Below are 22344 nucleotides of genomic sequence, written 5' to 3' on the forward strand. Positions count from 1 at the left end.
ATTCTCTGCGTCTACTTTTCAATAAGGCTAATATGAGCCTATTGAATCTCATCATTTACGCTTTTGTCAAAAATCAGTGACCATGCCCTTTAACAATCACAGAATAACCAATTTAAGGCCTCTGGGTTTAATTATGAGTCCTGAATTCTGAACTGGGCCTATTTGCTATTCAAGTGTGATTGCCACAACAGTAAAATAATTATTAAATAGATCTTATAAAATGTTTCACTAACAGCATTGTATTATCATGATATATGCTAATGACACATTAAACTTTTTGTGTAGTTTATCTTTCCATTCTATTCATTTTTCTTTGCAGTTATTGAAGGGATGAACATTTGGAGGTATGTTAAACGGGTGGTATTCACATACGGGAGACAAGGGCAACGATCAGAGAGAATATTCATGTATATATAATCACATTTGAGACTATTGAAGTTCTCAGAATTAGTGCTTTCAGTATACAATATACACACAGTACCATGCTTGTGTCTTCTGTCCTAACCGTTACTAACGATGGGATTCAGAGCCGTTACCATAGAGTCCACTTAGTCACCAGTGTATCCCAACCCCATTCTGCCCAGTCACAAAGCCGAGGATTCTGGGTAAAATGTGTATATAGCCATTACTAATAAAACAGACTGATTTTGTACAAAATAAAAAAACTTAAAATTGTGCCTACATCAACATCATGCGTATTTGTATTGGTGAAATGAAGGAGAGATAGATGATTGTGTAATAATACCAATGTATGAGAGTGGTGCCATATTGACGGAAGAATGTACATGCATTACCAGCTCATAAAACAACACATGGAGAATCTCGTTTCAGTCATAGCTCTGCTCGAGTGCGCTTGTGCCTCCCACTGGCGGAATGGGGAACTACACCACACTCGTGAGTGAGTGTGTAACAGTCTTGCATCCTAGACTCTTTATTGGGTAATTCATAAGATGAAAGTTGCAGTTTTATAATTATTTCCATTTTTGCTGAAGATGATGCTCATTTAGGAGCGAGTGACCAGGTCAGGGTGGGATCAAGAGTTCGGAGGTCAGACGGGAGGCGCTTTCCGCTGCAGCAGGTAGTGGTGGATGTCGTCCGCATCCTTCTTGAGCCAGGCAGCGTTCAGGAGAATGTTCTCGCAGCACTGCTGTACCGTGCGTTCGGCTGCCGGTGCGTGATGACTTTCAAAGAAGCTCTGAAAACAAAGCACCACAACATTTCGGTTAACTAAGGGCCGATTCACACTGGCTGTGTGGCGTATCTGTTGCATGTCAGTTGCATGGCGGCTGCGTCGCGTTATCTGTGTCTGTACATACCATAAGCATGCCCTACAAAGATTAAGTGCACGCATTGAAAAAAGACAGGTATGTATTAATCATCTAAGTTGAGGTAAGAACATAGTAAAATATTGAAAAACTGTGGTGTTTTTTCCCTTAAAGCAAGTCTTCATGTCAAGGTACCCTTTAACATTTTAGATAAATAGAAAATGATGACACTTACTTTAACTTCAGCAGCCATTTTATCTATTGCAAAACCCTCCACTGTCAGCTGCAGGGAAAAAACATGAAACAACCGTCAACTACCGACTGTATCAGATAAATAATGTGTGTACTTCTTATAATTATATACATTAAATGCATTTATACACACGTATGTATTTTGTGTTTCTGTTAGTGTATTGCAATTGTTTCACCTTGATGAGTCTTGATATGAGGAAGCCGCCCTGGTAACGGTTATGAAGTTCTTCCCAGTTGTCCCTAACAAATTTCCACGCAGCTTTGCGGCCCTGTTTGCTGCTTCCAGCGACTCCCCCAATTACAGAGACGGTGTCCTGGGGCCGAACGTCCTCCTAAAAATACACAGCCACACACTGTCACTGTTCACACTTCTAGTGTTTTTTCCCGTAAGACTCACATATGAGTGCTTCTGAATGACGTGATTTCTTTTAAAACTCGAATTAAATGAGAAAGATGAGAATTTATTGATCCACTGGCCTGGAGGGCAGAAACAATAAAGGTCCTTTAGTAAAAAAAGACAGAGCGTGAAACAAAACAACCATCTAAGGAACAGAAAGTACTTTATATTGTGCAATAGGTTATGTGAATCAGCTGCATAATGCAACAGTTGTGTCAGAAATGTTGGTGCATATAAAGGTCAATGCAACTGTGATTGGGTATATACGGATGGATATATGTGGTTTGAACAAAAGTGAAGTAAGTTAGACCACCCTTGATCAGATTCACCTATTAAAATTGTCATTCTTGTCCCGCTAATACTTTTCCAATGCTTCATGTTTCGTTTCATTTGTTTATATATTTCACACTCATGGAAAATGTGATTCTAATCCTGTAATATTCTCAAAAAGCTGACCTATTTACTCCAGTAAGGGTGTATGTGTTTATGCATACCGACAGGGCGAAGTTAAGCACTCTCTGGATGAGGTCAGGGGCAGGGATGGCTCCCAGCACTCTCTCAATGCGATTTTTCTCCTCCTGCATGTCCGCCTGCTTATGAAGCTGAACAAAGAAATGCACACACATGCTGTCTTAGTTCTATTTATAGTCGTGCGCAAATTAAAATGCGGTGCGAATAAGAAATGAGGCAATCGTCACCTTTAGCATAGTGTCAAGTGTTGTGCTGTCTCCGTGCTTGAGAACTGTTAAATACACCTAGGTTGAGAAAAAACAGATGTTCGCATGTAGATAGTGAATAAATGATCTTCAATGTCTGCTCTTCATTGCATTTACAAGACGTCTGTGTTATGAGTTGTAATGAAGGAGGTGATAAAGAACTCACTGGACTTCTGAGGTCTGCAGACAGGATGTGTTTACCCTCCGCATGCTCTTTGAATCTCCGCCGGGCCTCCTCCAGAGTGGGCTTATGTCCCGCTTTACCCAGCTTGCCCAGTACCAGACCCCGCAGCAGGGCATCCAGATGCCCTGAAAGAGAGAGAGGCAAAAAAACATGTTTAGTCATTAAAGTACTAAACATTTAATTTGAACACTGCAATTTTATTTTATATTTACATGGTATATCCATATTATGCCACCTTGAACGTTTAAACTGTGAGTACTGATTAAAATATTGACAAAATAAATATGCAAGGGGCTGCAAAAACATAACTACGCCTGAGGGTTTCTGTAGGCACAGATTCTTTGTGGACCTGCATAAGACCCAACGTTTACACATCAACACCCATCCGGCATTCGGCGATTAGGCAGGGGCATTGTTATTCACTTCACATACAAAAGAGCATTCAACCCGTGATGTCTTAAAGGCACAGTAACAAATAAAACCAATCCGACTGGCTCTCACCTTCACCAGGCTTACTATCCCACCCCAGTTTCAGTCCGATAGGGGTGAAGAGATCTCGGATGAACTCCTGAATGTCCTCGTGGAAGTCGGTGTGTGAGAGCAGAGAGGACAGAACACCCAGATTACAGCTCAGGTCACTCCACACTGTGTAGTTTGGCTCATTCACAAATGCTTCCATCACTTTCAACACCTGCACAGTACTGATCATACCTGCACGGGCCTGAGGGGGTGACAGTGTGAGACAGCGAAACGTTACTAAAACAGAAGGTGCTAATATACGCCTTATTCAGTCCGCCGCCATGTAGATTCCGAATCGAGGCCGTGAGGAATGGGCGTCCAGCGTGCGCTTTAAACCTATTGTTTTGTATCATGATGCTTGTCATTTAGCCATCAAAACACAGAAAATATATCGTTTTACAAATTTCCACAGAACAATATACCTCAGAAAAAAAATGGATCGTTAAAATTAGAAGGGACATATGACCTAATTTGAAATAGTGCATTGTGTCCATAATATCAGTTTTGGATATTAGCCTTGCATTTTTGGTAATCTGTATGAATTGGAGATATATACTTAGCTATAGGACTATATTAGTGTTTTAAAGAAAAATAAGTGATTAGCCAACTTACCAGAGAGAAGAGGTCATTTTGCAGACCCAGGCGGTCCACAGGCAGGAGTGTGAGGTCTCTGATGCCAGGTAACAAACTCTCTAGCATAGCTGAGCTGTACTGGATCCTGTAAAATCCCACTGTTCCTGGATTAATCTGCACAAATATATAACCATGTGTGAACTCATGTTGTCAAATTTGACCATTTTTGTCTTTTTACTTCTTAAGATTTTATTTCTCACAATATTCCACCTGCTCTCTGAGCATAAAGGGGGGGTCACACACCAGATGTGAAGCACAGATATCGCATCACATCTAGGACAACTCTGAGGTATCGTACATCGGAAGTGCATATTAAATAACAGCCGCCGCCGGTGTGTGTACATTCATATAAAATAATGTGTTCTGTTTTTAGATTCATGGCTGACGCAACGCTGTGCTTCTCGTCCGGTGCGGACCCCCTTTACGCTGCATACACACCAAATATGAAGCATCGTGTTCCTCAATCTAGATTACTCGCAGGATTTAACATGTCATTCAAATTTTCTGCTTGAGTCGAATATTTCCAACTTGCGCGGAAGATGCATTTAAAGCAAAAAGCGCGTGTTCGTGGCAATTGCGCTGTCCAATCCGCATCGCCCCCCGTGAGTTTGCGTCTATTTGCATTGACTTTGTATGTAATCTACTCACACAAAGTGGTGTGTAAGGGTGTGTGTCCACCAAAGAGTTTTTCTTGTTTATTTCTCTGTAAATTGTCTGCTATGAGAGCACCACTCTTTTAAAAATGCCGGTAGCTGTCCAGGTGCTGAGTGTTTATTCTGCAGTAAATGCCGGGCAATCAAACGCAATTTTACCATTTGGAAAAAGCTTGTCAATGTCAGCGAATCACAATTCAGGAGCGGGGGAACAAACAATACACAGATCAACCGGCGCAACATACAATGACTGATAAACAAAACGGAAGCTAATATTGTGTCAAATCAAGCAAACAATGCACCTCAGCTAGAAAAACTCTCACTTGGTGTTTTCTGCTGCATTTAAACGCTTTGGTGGACACACAGCCTTAAGAATGAAACATATTGCTTTTGTTGGTGAGTACTTAAAACTAACTCTCTTATGATTCACTTCTTTGTAATACTGTACACAAGGATGTACTGATTTACTAATTCTATAGATATGTATAGATGCAACAAAACAAGACAATCCTGTTTTTATGACTTGCCTCCTTTACATTTTTCCATGCATACACACAACATGATCTCACCAAATTCCATTGTATAGTCACGGAATATTTAGCTTATTTATCCGTGTCCTTGTCACGGATCTCCGCATTTTTCTGTGTCCGTACCACAGACTTTCTTTTCCGTGTCAGTTTTACATATTGGTTACTCAATTGTTTTCCTATTTTTAAACCATTTTCGTTTGGGTTTAGATTTGGAGTTTGGGTTAGGATGTCACTTTAACTATTGGTTTATACAATTTTTTTCTGGATTTTTAAACAATTGTCGCCTGACCTTATGCTGCGTTTACACCAACCGCAGTAGAGGTGCCGCGTGAAGCGCGAGTGATTTCAATGTTTAGTTAATGTGAAGACTCGTTGACGTGCGTCTGGAGGTCTCGCTGCGCGGATGAGGCGTTTGGCGCGAAAGGCGCGTTTCTGCCTCATTTGCGTGCCTAGTTTGCGCGAATGCCATGAATTGAGCGCAATTTTAAAAAATTGAGATTTATACATCATCTGAAAAATAAATAAGTATACTGTCTATTGATGTATGGTTTGTTAGGATAGGACAATATTTGGCTGTGATACAACTACCTGACAATCTGGAATATGTCTAAATATAAATCTAAATATTGAAAAAAATCGCATTTAACTCTTTCCCCGCCAGCGTTTTAAAAAAAAGTTGCCAGCCAGCGCCAGCATTTTTCATGATTTTCACAAAAGTTTAATGCCTTCCAGAAAATGTTCTTCTTTAAACTTTATAAACATACAATATATCAAATGAAATAACAGACCCTCTGCTTTCATAAAAAAAAAAAACAACAACAACGTTTCATCGTACCTTCATTAGTTCTCTTTTTATCACCTCTCAAATTTATTATCATTCTTATGTCATTGACTGTTTATCTTCAGTGAGCTTGAGTTTTGTTTGTTTTTATCTTCTTTCTATGCTTGTATATGTTTTTTGTGAGAATTATGAAAATTTCTATGGTATTAAAGATTTAAACCTTAATTATAAACTCTGCCGTGATACATATCGTTATCATGATATAAAATTAATCCTATCATGATAGAAGATTTTGGTCATATCGCCCACCCCTAATATACATATGTGATTTACGACGGTTTTGTGGTCCAGAATCACAAATATTTATGCACATGTATAAACTGGACAAAACCATAATATACTTCATAACACACAGAGCAGTCTGACCTTGATCCAGTTTTCAGGTGCAACATCAGGGATGTTAATGGTGGTTTCAGGCTGGTCCAATAGAACCTTCATCTTGGTGCAGCTCGGGTCTTCACTGGTACAGATACTGATAGGAACCATCCAGTTGGGGCAGTCCTCACCTGACACAGAGAAGAAGAATATCAATGTTTAATAGACGTCTGTGAAGTAGTTTCAGTGCATAGTTAAACAGTTTTCTTTTAATTTCCCAATTACCATTGTGTGGTCCACTAGCACAGAACTTCTTCTGGGAGATTTTTAGAACACGCTCACTACCGTTCTAGAAAAAAAAGAAAAATTATTTTCAGTACTGATTAAATCTTTTATTGCCAAGAAAACATTTGTCAAAACCAGATTCATCATGAAAACTTGTCCTCTCTATCTCAGCAAGCATCTGCAATTTTCCAAGATCCATGATTGATTAAAGCTATTTTCATGTTAAAAAGAATGGGTCTTTTCATGAGAGTTACCTGCTCTTGATCCACAACTATAATAGGGAAGCCCATTTGTTTGGTCCAGGAATTCATCACTGCTGCAATAGGTTTCCCACTCGCTTGCTCCAAACATTCCCACAGGTCCTCTGGGATATGGAAAGAAAGAATTAATAAATCAATGAATGCCAGGAGTCACACTCTTTATTCCTGACTGCACAACAATTAACAATAAAATTTGAACACAAGGGCCACATCACACACTTTATTAGGAGTGTAAGCAAGTCAATGAGGATAATTTTTTGTTGCTTTTAGGTAAACTATTCTTTTAAACAGTACTAAAAAACACCAGATAACCATTCCAGAACCAGCATAGGATCTGGCACATCTGATACTATAACTCTGATCTGATGCAAAGGTAATTTTAAGGGGATAGTTCACCCAAAAATGGAAAATCTGTCATTTTTACTCTCCCTTATATTGTTCTAAACCTGTATGAAATGTTTTCTTCTGAAACATTTTCTTTCTTCTTGAGCATGAAAGAATATATTTTGATGGTTGACGGTACCTATTCACTTTCATAGTATTTGTTTTCCCTACTATGTAACTGCCAACTGTGCAGTTACCATCATTTATTCTTCTTTTGTGTTCAACAGAAAAAAGAAACTCACACAGGTTTAGGACAACACGAGGAACAATTTTCATTGTTGGACGAAATTTTGCAAGCTTTCCAGAATTTGTTTAAATCTGTCAAGACTTAACTCACCGGTAGATGCATTTTTGTGCTGAAACTTCAAAAGGTAAGCATTCATTCCCTTTCTAAAATCCTGAAAAAAGATCAACAGAAGTCATTCAAAACCAAAGCTTTATGCGATAGAGTTGTAGTTGCACAATTTTACAAAAATCAATACATATTCAAATTGAGATTTGTTCTTTAGTGCATTACAGACAGATATGCAGCATGGCATGCAGCACCCACCTTAACCACCTGTCTGACATATTTAGTCTTTATATTTCAATCACGCACATCTAAAAATGCGACCTCTCACCTCATCACCGATATAGTTATGCAGCATTCGAATGACAGAGGCCCCTTTGCTGTATGATATGGCATCGAATATTTCGTCCACTTCTGAAGGGTGTCCAACATCAACCTGCCATTAAACACACACACACACACACTCTGAAACATGACTAAGAGATCAATATTTCATCAGGCTAAATCTGGGTTTGAAATGTAACTGCTGTAAGTAATATGGCTGAGTAGACAAATTGACTGACAAACAAAGTGCAAATCAAAACTTTCTGCTGTTCACACAAACACAAAAGCAATGGAGAGCTGCGGGGCATTGAAAAAGATAAACTCATCTAATGCGGACCTCAATAGGGTGGCTGTTATCTAATGCATCCAGGTCCAGAGCCCTGGTGTAGTCTGCAGATACAAACTGGGTCCAGATGTCATATTCGGGGAAACAGTGGTCAACACAGAGGTACTCGATCCAAGATGCAAAGCCTTCATTAAGCCATAAATGAGTCCACCATTCCTGCAACGAGATACATCCTCTCAGTACATAAAGATTATACATAATATCATCCTACATAATGTAAAGAACATTCTGTGAAAATACAACATTGATATCTTTAAAGAGCACCCATTTCATTGTTAAAAAACTACGTTATTTGTGTATTTGGTATACAATGTGTTTGCGTGGTTTATTGTTAAAAAACACATTATTTTCCACATATTGTAAATTTTTGTAGCTCCCGATTTCCCTGTCCTCCTGAAACGCACAGATTTTGTACAAAACTGTCCCTGATTGGCCAGCTAACCTGTACGCTCACAATGCAATGCTAACAGTAGTTAACTTAAAGTTGCAATGAAAGTAAAATAAAAAAAAACTGTAATTTGTTTTGTAATATTGTGTTTTTTTTTTTTTACAAATGATTTATTTGTGAGCTTCATTAATTTTTAAAAATTCATGTGCCCTCATAATCTTTAATCAAAAATGCAAATCTCCTCCCCTCCTAAAAACGATCTCTCTTTACTTCCGGTCATAATATATGGCAGGTGGGCGGGGTCCGGGAGAATATCGCTGTGATTAGCAATTAGCAACACGACCCAACTTCAAATGATCCAATCAGATCTCGATGGACAAATTCAAATCCAGTCCTGCCTTATTTCATTTCAGAGGCCGGTTTTACTCGGATTCACGTCACCACGGGAAAAATTAGGCAATTGATACTTCCGTTTCATGGCGACTTTAAGGGGGTCACACACCAGCCGCGCAGCTCAGCATCGCGCTGCGTCTAGGACAACTCGGAGGTATCTTAAACCGGAAGTGCACATTAAATAGGCAAGCTTTGTCAGATAGCGTCTACTTCAAAATGCAAAATGTACGTTAGCAGCCAATGTTAATCGTTTATGATTTGGGACAAATATGATGTTATTTAATGTTAAACTATGCGAGTGGCGCTTTGTGGCGCGACAGGGATCTGAGCAATTGAGCGCCGCGGACAGGCACCACCTGGCAGCGCCGGTGTGCGTATACTCAGAAAACAATGTGTTTGACTTTTTTAGAACGGCGCGGCCGGTGTGCAATCCCCTTTACAGGCTGTGAGTCTGAAGCGGGAGGAATTATGATAATGTCCGTCTTGTCTACATCACCAATACAGGAAGTAAACTGTTGCCTACAATCCGTGTGTTTGTTGTAGTCCAAGAAAAGAGATTTACGTTGGAGACGATAACTCGCGTCATCGTTTACTTTGGGGTATGTACCTTTTGCATTGCATCAACATGTACTAATACACAATTACACACAAAAGGAAATGTAAAAACGTGAATCGGACAATAGATGCTCTTTAATATTGACCGAGTAAGGTCATATCAAATATTGAAATCAATGAATGAAATCAAACTTTGATGCTACTAATCTCATAATGAGACTTTAGCCTGGATTTCACAGACAAGGTCAAATATGTTTGATACAGCTTTATGATCAATAACATACACAAAACATACACAAAATCATATGAAGATGTATTTTGACAACTAAAAACATGCAATATACTGTACACACAAATTAACCTGTACTTTTCAGACCTATTCACTTTTCAAATTGTACGTAAGTTACCCATTTTTGAAATGAACTTTTTTATTAAATGATTATGCGTGTTAGTGAACTTATGTTTCCAATAAGGCTTTCAATGGACAAACTTATGTGGCTTGCAGGCAATTTTGACTCTACTTAAGTGCTCCTCCCAAAGAACAACATACAAACAATTAAATATTTTACAGCAGAGCAAAACTTGAAAAAAAAAACTAAAGAAATTTCCACCGTTTACGATTTCACCCATTTCATGACTTTTCCAAGCCTGGAAACATAAATGTCAAGGACTGTTTCCAGTTTTTTTTCCAGGTGGGAACATTGACGTCATCATTGTTAAAAACTGACACTCGATGCTCAATCTTCCTAACCTAGCAAGAAAGCAGCAGTAACACACTCACCATGGTAACAAGGTTCCCGAACCACTGATGTGCCAGCTCGTGGCCGACCACCAGAGCGACCCACTGCCGAGATGACGCACATGAGTTTTTTGGGTCTATCAGCAGAGCGGTCTCCCTGCAAGGGAACAGACACCAGTTTTAAAGCAGGAAATAACAATAAAACCAACAATGAAAACAATAACATATTGTTGAGATATGCGGAGGGGTAAACATGCGACTTATTTATGAACCTATCCTGAATGGCTGCTTTGAAAAAGTGAAACATTTATAAGGTCTTAAAAAGTCACCTGTAAGTTACAAGGCCCCAGTTTTCCATGGCACCTATAGAAAAGCAAGAGTGTCAAAGTAAAAAAAAAAGTAAAGAAAAACAAAACCAGCTTTTACTAAGTAAGAATGACTTACAATAAGTTTTAATACATACCAGCAGCAAAATCAGCAATAGCAATTAGATCAATTTTAGGTAACGGATAAGGAACGCTGAAATAATCTTTGTAGAACGGAAGGGTCTTTGTAGCAACCTAAAAAGAAGAGAACAGTTTTTCTTTTAGTTTCCCCATAGGTTAACACCTTCAATACCAAAGTGTAAATACAACCACATTCAACACTGAACGCTCACTGGTAAAAAAACACAAACAGCAAGTATTGCACATAAATGTGATGTGGTTTTCGGCCTGACTGTCAGCATTATCTTTGCAATCAGATAAAGTATGTTTGTTCAGAGAGTAAAAGCAATATCGAGTATCCACATTTGTTGCTATAGTAAAAACTAAAGAGACATAAAACAGTAGCAGTCATTGTGGATCGAGAGCAGTGAAAAGTGGAAAGTTTTACCTTTGCTCATGTCCATCATGACATTTCATCAATTCACGAGGTGTAACAGTAATGTGTAAATACTGTAACAGAGGTGTTTGGTATTTACACAATGCATTTGCTGTGTCCAAAACTGCTTAACATTAATGTCAGCACTCACCCTTTATTACATTATAAACGTGTCAAAAGACATTACAGCACTGTGTGTATAACGTTCCCATTACATTACATCCACAACAATGGTTTAAAATCTGACACTAAACCATTTCCAAAAATCTGATTTAAATTGGAATTTATGTTAAATATAAATGTCAGGTCAATTTGTTGTTTAGATTATAAACAACTAAACAGATCTGCAAAAACTGATCTTTGCTGCTTAACTGTCTCAGAGAGGGTAGCTCCTATACCTCCAGTGCAAATTTCCCCTGCTCAGCCTTCCCGACAGGCGTATAGACGCGGACCGTCACGCCATCCGAAGACTGGCTTTCCACAAAGTCGTACTCGCCGATTACAAACGCCACCAGGTAGGTGGACATGATGGGTGTAGTGGCAAACTTCACCTCCACCAGATTTGGCTCCTCTGGATATGGCTTTCGATCGACAACATTCTGCATAAAAAAAAAGCATTGAATATACTTGTCAAATGAAATTAAATATATCTATTACTAAGATTAGAAAAAGCTTAGAGTTACATGATTATCATCATTGAGTGTTTTAGTGGTTCTGCACCTCCTACATCATCCACATCTGCATAATCTACAGTCCCCTTCAGAAGCTTGCTGTTAGTGTGTACTGTATGGTATTAACACATAGGGGCCATTTAGCCCACGTTCTCGGACTACACCAAAATATCAGATTTAAAGGGATCATACTGTTGTTATATTTTCAAGTTAGTACATTTTTCACCCTCTCTTTCAGTCAAAATAAACAGCCCATTTCGTGGTGCTGCACTTTTTTAGGAACACCTCCAGAAACAAGTGAACTATCTGTGACCAAGCAGAAATGACCAGGCACTTTCTTAAAAATATACAGCGCTTATTTCATACATTATGATTCTTTAAAAGTAATACTGTTACACATAGACATGAACAGCATACACTGTAGGTTTGTTATGTTAAAGGATTAGTCAATTTTCTTAAAAAATAATCCAGATAATTTACTCACCACCATGTCATCCAAAATGTTGATGTCTTTCTTTGTTTGCCTGAAAAGTCCGCTCCCCTTCTCACTCTCATAATGGGAGAGGGAGGGTGTTACTGCGCCGAGTCGAAGTACTCCCAAAAGTGCTATTACCCCATAAAATATAGTTCCTCTTTTAAATCCGCTTAGAAAAGCGCTACGTTTTATTTTGTACCACCAAACTTGCTCGTATAACTACTCGTCTTAAATAGGAAAAACGTTGATGTGTTTGGTCACTTCTAACTTTATCTCTAAATGGTACCATTGAATGAATGGGACTAAGCTAAATGCTATCGAAGCGTAGCAGCGCGCTCCAGCGCTTACGTGCACGCACACAGATGATAGAGGGATGTATCAACAATTTTTTGTTAAGGTAATAACATATTTTAATATTGAAAATGAGTAGACTATTCCTTTAAAGAAAATGGACTAATCCTTTAATGTAGGTTTATCATTTTGAAATAATAGCTATGGAATTTTTAAGATTAAGGGGCTGTCCACACGGAGACGCGTATCACTGCATACGTATAAATTTGTTATCGTATTGGCGTTTCATCCACACGGATCCGGCGTTTTGGGAGACTGAATCCGCTATTTTTTGAAACCGGGTCCTAAAGTGGATAAATCTGAAACCGACATCCTTGCGGTTTCGTCTGTACAGCTAATCCGTATATTTTGTGAAGCGAAAACGTCATCACATCACGTGTCGGAAGCGTCACACGTAACAGCAACAACAATAACGGCGGACTACGTGATTGTGTTCGTGCTACAGAAGCTACTAAAGCCTACTAGCTTTATTACAGCAAAATCTATTGCTTCTATGCAATTGTGGTGAGCAACAAGCGATAATGGACAACACCATACGTTGGTTATGCGCATGCTCAAAGTCTTCTTCTCCGTGTATAGTGTATATCTGTGGCAGAATTACAGCGCCCCATACTGGTCCGGCATATATACTACACCGCTTTCAGTCGGTTTCAGTGGTTTCGTGTTTACGGATTATTTTTTTAGAGCAAGGGAAAAAAATGATGGGATAGAGAATGCACCGGCTTCGTGTGGACATAGCCTAAGTCCCCAGTTCTCTAAAAAAAAGTAGGCAATTTTAAATTCTACATTTGGGCTTTTCCCTCATTGTTAAATATATATAATCCATTTCATTGGGAAGAGGGTGATGCAAATAAGAACATCACAGTCCATATTCAAATCTCAGACAGAAAGTGTACATTAGCTAGAGGAGGCACAACGCATCAGTGTCTACAGTGATGTGAATCAAGTCATTATCAGACGTTTGGTACCAGAGGAAAGAATAAAAAAATTATGAAACATACCATATTTGACAAAGCTACTCTGTCCTTAGGGACGATGAGGGTGATGTCAAAAGTGGCTTTGATAGCTGGTTCATCCCAGCAAGGGAAAGCTCGACGGGCGTCCGTTGCCTGCAGCCAGATGGACACAGATGGAGTGTGTGAGAAAGAATGAACTGCAGTCAAGCGATTAAACCATATGCATGGAAAAATTCACAGCATTAAAAACATACAAAAGCTGTATAGTAACACGGAAACACAATCGCACCCCGATCTTGATCATCATTTCCCTTCTATTTTCTCTATTCTTAAAGGCTGATTTATTGACCTACATCAGTGATCTCCAACACGGTGCCCACACGGAGTCTGTGACATGCCCGACAAAGCACATTCTATTAGCCTCAATTTTAATATTTATTTATTACTTATGCTTTATATTGGCTTGGCTTCTTTTATGTATGTTAACATTTCAAACAATGATAAAACATATTAACAAAAAAGTAGCCCTTTTCATAAATAAGCTTTCCATTGATTAGGTTTGTTCATATAGGATAATGTTGGCCCAAGATATAACTATTTGAAAATTTGGAAGTCTAATTTAAATGACCTCCCTAGTTAAAGGTCCCCTTCTTCCTGATCCCATTTTTCAAACTTTAGTTAGTGTGTAATGTTGCTGTCAGAACATAAATAATACATGCTAAATAATAAAGCTCAAAGTTCACTGCCAGGCGATATATTTTCTTTAACATAATTTCTCTTTCAAAGCCTACAGCGAATGGCCGGTTTGGACTACAGCCCTCTACTTCCCGGTTGAATGACGTCAATAGAAGAGTTTTTGACTAATCTCAGCCCACAAGAATACGTCAGTCGCCAGCTAAGCTCAAACGGCTCAGGCTAAGCCGCTGTCGAATCACAACACACTAAACAAACTACACAATCAGAATTTGATACGTATTTCTGAAGGAGGGACTTCATAGAACAAAGATGAAATCAGCCCGTTTTTAGGACAGTTAAAACAGCGCTATAGAGATTATAGGTAAATTGTGTGAAAAATACCACGTTTTTTTACACGTGAAACATGAACACATGTTATATTGCACACTGTAAACACAATCAAAGCTTTAAAAACACAGGAAGAATGGGACCTTTAAAAAACAAAAGCAAAACATTTTTATAAAGGATTTTGCATACACTGTGTCAGGAGATCACAGTTTTGAAATGTGATATTTAGACTGTAGGAACCTTAATTGAAAACACATACTAAGTGTAATCTAAATAACGTTGGACACTGGATGCAGATTATTTTAATTGTGAACAATTTTGGACAAATATGATGTTATTTAATGTAAACTATGTGGGTGGTGCGGCAGGGATTACAGCGGCGTCCAGTCGCCGCCAGTGTGTGTACATTTATAGCAAATAATGTGTTCGATTTTAAGAAACATTGCGTGATGCGGCGCTTCTCGGCCATTGTATGACCCCCTTAAAGGAATAGTCTACTCATTTTCAATATTAAAATATGTTATTACCTTAACTAAGAATTGTTGATACATCCCTCTATCATCTGTGTGCGTGCAGTACTTCGACTCGGCGCAGTAACACCCTCCCTCTCCCATTATGAGAGTGAGAAGGGGAGCGGACTTTTCAGGCGAGTCGAAGTACTCCCAAAAGTGCTATTACGCCATAAAATATAGTTCCTATTTTAAATCCGCTTAGAAAAGCGCTACGTTTTATTTTGTACCACCAAACTTGCTTGTATAACTACTCGTCTTAAATAGGAAAAACGTTGATGTGTTTGGTCACTTCTAACTTTATCTCTAAATGATACCATTGAATGAATGGGGCTAAGCTAAATGCTATCGAAGCGTCGCAGCGCGCTCCAGCGCTTACGTGCACGCACACAGATGATAGAGGGATGTATCAACAATTCTTAGTTAAGGTAATAACATATTTTAATATTGAAAATGAGTAGACTATTCCTTTAAGTAAACCTTCTCTCTCTGTTTCTCTTCCAACCTTTATCTAATCTGGTCAAGATCCTCAGGATACAGCTGAAGACACACCTGTTCAGTCAATCCCTAACTGTTAATAAAGTCACTTCCTATTAACACAATTTTCTGCATTTATCTAAAACTTGTTTTCTGCTACATTTCCGCTAATAGTGTCAAATCCTAAATGATTAATTGCTTGTATGGTCCCTCATTTGTAAGCTGATTCGGATAAAAGCTTCAAGTGAATTTATCTTTGTCAAAAGACACGGTCACGAGCTCAGGCGAGAGAACAAAAGATTAGAAAAGGCGAGAAGGGGAAATGGCAAACAAGACAAAACAAACATTCACAGTGAAAGCGTTAGATGAAATGAATGAATGAATGGTTCGCGCTGATTTGGGTTTGCCTCGAACTGCGTAACAGCAGCATAGCGGCTTTCTCCAGAGGGAGTCGTATATTTACTTCTATAAAAGCCTTTCATTTTGTCGTTCAACTCTCCGACAAAGTCTATTTTCAAGCATCCTGACCCTGAAAAACAAGCGGACCGTGAATAATAACAGGGAAGAGTGAGGGAAGCCCATTCATGCAATAAAAGGATTGTGAAATCTTTCATTATTAACTCACGCTCATGTTGACTAAACCTGCATGAGTTTATTTATTCTGTTCAACACAAAAGAAGATATTTTGATAAATGATGGTAAGCACACAGTTGGTGGTAGTTATTGACTTCCATAGTTTATGTTTTCCTACTATGGAATTTAATAGGTAATATCAATTGTGTGTTTACCATCATTTATCAAAAAATCTACTATTGTGTTTAATACAGCATGAGGGTAATTTCTGGGTAAACTATCCCTTTAACAGGAAGTTAATAAAGCCTTCATCATGACAACAAACAAACTATAGTATATCATTACATAGCAACTGTTAGCTTGACAACTGCTGGATTTTTCTCAGGTCAATGAGTTTTTTACCTTTAAGCAGAGTGCTGGGGAAACATAGGGTCACCTTCTCATCCTCATTCTGATAGTTAAATCCGGTAGCATTAATTTCTAAATGGATATGGAGAAAATGAGCACAGTTAATCCTAAGTATCGAAACTAAGTATAATGCAGTTTAAACCAGCAATCATGCAGAAGTAGGGTAAATAAATCACCAAATGCAGGTTAGAAAAGTGACTGGTTTTCGCCCTCACCTTCTCCCCCTTCAGGCACAAATGAAGCAGTAATTACGTCTATATCAGCACAGTTCATCACAATCTGGTTTGTCCCTTGTGTAACCTGCCAAGAACAATGACATACAGTAAAATTTTCATCATTTATATAGGCCAGTGTTTCTCAAACTTTTTCTGCCATTCCCCACCTGTCCCCAATCGGCCCAACAAAATGGTAATCAACTAGGCTTTAAAGGCGGCGTGCATGATCGCTGAAAGCCAATGTTGATATTTAAAATCACCTAAACAAACACGCCCCAACCCCCATAGAATCTGGACCTTCTTTTGATAGACCCGCCCCACACATACGCAACCCAGGCAACGATGACGGGTAGTACACATGCCCCTTACTGCTGATTGGCTACAAATGTGTTTTGATACTCTGCCCGAAAAAATCATGCACCCCGCCTTTTAATTTAACCACATCATAACATAACAGCATTAAATAGAGAAAATAAATGTGCAAATGTATTGTCACTTTGCATGAAATAAGACTTTGTTCAAAAGTAAATAATAATAATGCAACTGTGTTTGCATTTTGTCTTTGACAAAAGTCATCATACTTTCTTTTTGGTTGGCTTTTTGGTTGATTAGGTCCACTGTCTGTCTTGATTTTCTCTGTTGGTGCCGAATCTCCAGTTTTTTATTCTGTGTCACAAACTTATCCATTGTGAACTTTTATACTCACTATCGCCTTTACCGCCTCTCCACATTAAAGTTTTTGTTGATCTTTAATTACCATTCCGACGTTGATTCATTTTTGTAGGCTATGGTTCCTCTTATAAAGTCAGGGTTATATTTAAATGTGTCGTTTTGAGTATACGGTCAATAAATAAATGAATTAATAGAGATGGGCACAAAAATGACCAAATTTCCTCCCGTTTCTCACGCTCCACTTGTAACGTTCCTATTCTCCACCAGTGGGGCTCGCCCCACACTTTGAGAAACGCTGATAAAGGCACAGTTGTTTTATGATCTACAGTTTCAGTCTTTTCTAGTTACCAGATAGCCTGTTAAAACTATACTTACTTTTGCATGATTTGCAAAGCTGCCTTTGTCTGATATTGTATCAGATAACACCCATAAAAAAAACAATCCCACTTCACCCCTATACATTACATCAGAGTAACAGTATTGCAGGAAGATTCTGGTGCAGTGAAGTGTAAATACTACACACATACACTTTCAGGTTTACAGTGATGTGGGTGGAGTTCAGACAGAAGACTTTGTGAGTGATTATGTGTTGGTATCATCAAGCTTTGTTGATGGTCTGTTAGTTATGTGTCAGCAACAACACATAACATTATTGTACAGTGTACACAGTCCGTTAATCTTTGCACATAGCAATGCTAAATTTCATACTGCACTACTACTCTCTTTTAGTACTTAAACCCTTTTTAAACAGCATGTTGATCACAGAAACTTGCCATAAAATCACCAGATTGCATTCTGTGCCTTCTGCCAGAGTGCCATCCGAACAAAAGGCAGGGACAATGTTTAAAAGGGGTGTGTGGTAGTGATGATGCAGCCATCGTCACAATGACGGTTACCGAGCAACTCCTTGACCAGCAGTTTTACATGCAGATCAACGTTCAAAACAAAAAAGTATGGCAACTGAAAAGAAGGAGCTCCTTACGACGCATTCACACAGGGAGTAAGCGCTAACGCTTCTTGTTTACTTTTAATGGGTGACGTCATGCATTGCCGAACTGAATTGTGGATCCGTCAACGTCGTGTCACTGCCATTGCTCGCGGCAAAAGTTGAACATTTCTCAACGCATGTGTCAACCAATCTGACCGCCTTAAGCAAATAACCTAGTGTGAGCAACCAATTACATTTATGCAAGACCGGAGCATGTGTTGTGGCCACTGCGATTAGCCACGCTCCAGACAAGCCTTCCGTCAAGCGTTAACGCTTATGCCCCATGTGAATGTACCATTAGTTTCCTTAAAATGTGTGATTTCTCTCTCGAAAAACCACATGTGCATTTTTGTTTCTGATTCGATCATAAACAAGCGCATGAGGTACGGTTTTATTAAGCTGCCGATCGATCTCATTGACCTCGTTTCAGCACAGATAGTTATGAGATCCCTGATCTGATGTTTGCTTCAATCCAGTTTGGAGATATATCTTGCCACGAACACTGATCTGCATTTAAAAGCCCTTCTTGTTGCGCATCATCACTACGACAAGTCCCTTACGGCAACGTTTTGCCTTTTGTTCACACAGGATGCATTCCTTACATGTTACGGCAATGTTACTAGGTCTCCTTTACGGAATGATCCAAGAAACAGTGTTTGCGTTCTCACAGAAGGCATGATAGCAATTGTATGGGACGTATCTGGAATCAGAGTTAACACAACAAAGAAGCCCACACACTGATTTAAATGCTCCAAATATAATTTAATAGTGCAACATTTCGTCCTTCAGGTCTTCATCATGCATGCAGGCATTGTACCTGATGAAGACCTGAAGGTCGAAACGTTGCACTAGTAAATTATATTTGAGCACTTTAATCAGTGTGCGGGCTTCTTTGTCATTTTGTCTGTGATTTATTATTCTTTGCCCAGCACCTGAACCCAATTCTGGGTGTTTTGGATGTGCAGACCTTTTTGCATTCTTGGACTCTACTTTTCTGGAATCAACAAGCTGTGTGAATGGGGTTTGTGTGATTGGCTAGTGTATTAACAAATTAGAATGTACCTTTATTAAATCAAAAATGCACAAGCGTGGTTTCTGGAGAGAGAAATCACAGATAGTCAGCAAACTTGGAATGCTACGGAAAATATTCCACCAAGTGCACAAATTACATTACACATCGATCACATCCGGATGTCATGTCTTTACGAGATCATTATAGGATATGTACGCACACACAGAATCCAGAAAATCACTGGCAATGAATATGAACTAAAATCGAAGGATCTCAAGATTTGTCCATTATCCGTGTATTTTCTGCGATTTTTGTGTGTAAGGGCTCTGATTTCCATGTGCCCATATTATACATGTAAAATTATTAAGGGTTTGCAGAGGATGAAGGACAATCTCCCACAGCTACCGTTATGAAAATCTGACACGTGCATATATAATCAGATTATGAATAAAACGAACAGTTTGCAACTTTGCACGGCCTCTTGCATATACTGTTTAAGAGTGCTGTAAGTGCATAAGGCAGCAGTGAAACTTTCCTAAGACGATCAATAGCTTTCAGAGTCTCTTATTCTCCATAACCTGCTTTTCAAAGCTAAATTCAATGTAGATCTTAGAAACCCACACTTGAAAAATGCTCAGGTTTAATTCATCTTCAATTAATCTATTATCAAACTTTATTAATAGTCAGCTTTATACTGGACAACATGTGTCTTGTGTCTGTACCATGGCTATGCTTTGAAAGTACTATGTGATGATAAGCAGCCACAGTTTTAATGCCATTTACAAACATGACCCATACCTGACCCGTAATGATGTTCATAAAGTGTATGGCATTGTGGGGGATGTAGTTAATCTTATTTTTTAATACAAAACAGCGGCAAGGCAACTTTCACATTAGAGTGGGGTACCAAAAGACTGAACATGCAAAGTTGCTGGTCTATAAAAAGGCTATACAAACAATATTGCGTAAATGCCCTTGCTAGAAGCTGGACCTCTGCCTTTGTTAACCACTACTGCTTTTCTTGTCTGTTTACTTACCAGAAAACAAAAATTTACTTAGAAGTATCTGTAGTGAGTGTGCAGATAAGAGCAGTAGTGTGTAAAATATATTTATATGTACATATCTGGGAGGTGATCGTATAGCCTTAAACAAAAACATCTATATAGTATTACGTGTAGGATAGCGACATTTGAGATGATTTTGACTCTTTCATAGTCAAGTCATATAGGGTTAGGTATAAACAATGCTCAATAGAAATATGCGTGGTGATTATGATGAAAAAGCGCAGACCTATATTTTTTATATTTTACCCGGTAGTGCATTGATTTATTGCAAACCACAGTAAAATACACGAGCCGTCCTCGTGCACTAACACTGATAATAGTAATCTATAAAGTATCGCGTAAGTGTCAGACAGACTCACAGTGACTCAGGAGCTTGCAGACATGACTGATTCATGTCTCAGTTATGCATTTATATTAAACACTACGACCTTGAACGAAGCAAAAATTGCGACATGTGTGTGTGTTTGGACAAGACATGAACCATAAACCTGGTTTATGACAGCAGCTCTGCATGCTAATCGAGATTAGCAATGTTGCGCTAGTTAGCGCTTTAGCTTGCGGGACAACACGCTTAACGCTTGTTTGTCTTTACAAAAAACAGTGAACCCGTTTTATTTATGTAAACCCCAAATACTCAAATTAAAATCTGTTGGAAACCGTAAGGGTTGAGGACGTCCCGTGCAAACCCGCTGTTTGGTTCACAAACATGTAACTGGTCAAGATTAGCATCAACAGCAGTATTCGCGGTTACAAAATCCAAACTGAAAAACTTGACGTGAGCATGTAAGTTACGTGGGGGCAGGGGGTCTATATGGCGTACGGTGAAATATTACCTCAACTGCTGCCTCCAGTTTGCCCTCGAAGGTGAAGTCGACGAGGTCGGGCTTGAGGCGCAGCCCGTAGTTGACGGGGTAGACGTCAGTGGGCAACCGCACGAAGGGCCTCCGCTCGGGCATGCTGAATAACGTCGATACGTTGGGAAGAGAATGGAAAGTGCGGACTAGAAGCGTGCTTGTCCGGATGGTCGGAGATGTTGGTTTCGGTAGTGGAGTCGGATTGCGGGTTGGGGCTAGCCGTATGAGTGACAGAGACACCCGACAACTCTTGAAAAACAACATACAAACCGTTGGAGATAGTCCTCGCGGCACCCCGCCCCTCTCTGTGACGTAAGAACAGAAATAATCAAGAGACCCTTGACAGAAAAGACTTGAGCAAAATGTGAAGTTTAATCTGTAGGGGTCGCGCCATGGCCCAAGATGAATTTTTGAGAGCATTTAGATATAAACACTGTATTTGGAAGTAAAAGCACAAAGTAAAAAAAAAAAACATGTGTTTATTTATAAGGCGAGAGAAAGACTTTAAAAAATACTTTAAAATTTGTAGCTAATTCAAATATGTATTATATTTTGTCCATCAATTCTCAAAAAGAATTTTTTTATGCACATTTTGCTATTTTAGTTAAAAATGTTGGCCTATTTGCCACTACATCACATTTCCTTTGCATCACGGGCTTATCTATCAAGATGACTTACTCTCTGTATTATGTGTAATGCATAATTGCGTAACTGGGCCTGGTTGCATAAAGCAGTGGTTCTCAAACTTTTTCAGTGTGCGGCCCCCCCTTGTGTACAATATGTTCCTTCGCGTCCCCCCCAAAGAAAATTAGTGACAAATTTGTTCTAAAAGGTAACATCTTAATTAAACAAAACATATTAAATGATACAAAGTAGTGCTGTTGGTTAGTAGCCTTATTTTTTTAAGGTTTAATTACACATAAATTTATGTATTTTGTAAAATGTCATAAAACTGGGGCCCCCCTGG

At 38.9% G+C, this 22344-nt stretch overlaps 1 protein-coding gene across 1 annotated transcript; it reads right to left on the bottom strand.

Annotated features, from left to right (window-relative positions):
• Positions 1–268: 268 nt before the first annotated feature.
• On the bottom strand, positions 269–21679 carry npepps (aminopeptidase puromycin sensitive). Its single transcript, XM_055183934.2, has 23 exons — positions 21357–21679; positions 16788–16872; positions 16567–16644; positions 15999–16120; positions 13628–13735; positions 11528–11728; positions 10732–10828; positions 10598–10631; positions 10311–10425; positions 8185–8349; positions 7855–7959; positions 7572–7632; positions 6845–6954; positions 6591–6654; positions 6357–6496; positions 3946–4080; positions 3316–3535; positions 2797–2939; positions 2613–2669; positions 2409–2516; positions 1694–1849; positions 1501–1548; positions 269–1195 (listed from the first exon to the last, which is right to left on the bottom strand). The coding sequence occupies exons 1-23, from the start codon at positions 21639–21641 to the stop codon at positions 1049–1051; spliced, it is 2784 nt and encodes a 927-aa protein (XP_055039909.1). The 5' UTR covers positions 21642–21679; the 3' UTR covers positions 269–1048.
• Positions 21680–22344: the final 665 nt, after the last annotated feature.

This window comes from Misgurnus anguillicaudatus, chromosome 14 (assembly GCF_027580225.2).
Source record: "Misgurnus anguillicaudatus chromosome 14, ASM2758022v2, whole genome shotgun sequence".
Taxonomy (NCBI): Eukaryota; Metazoa; Chordata; class Actinopteri; order Cypriniformes; family Cobitidae; genus Misgurnus; species Misgurnus anguillicaudatus.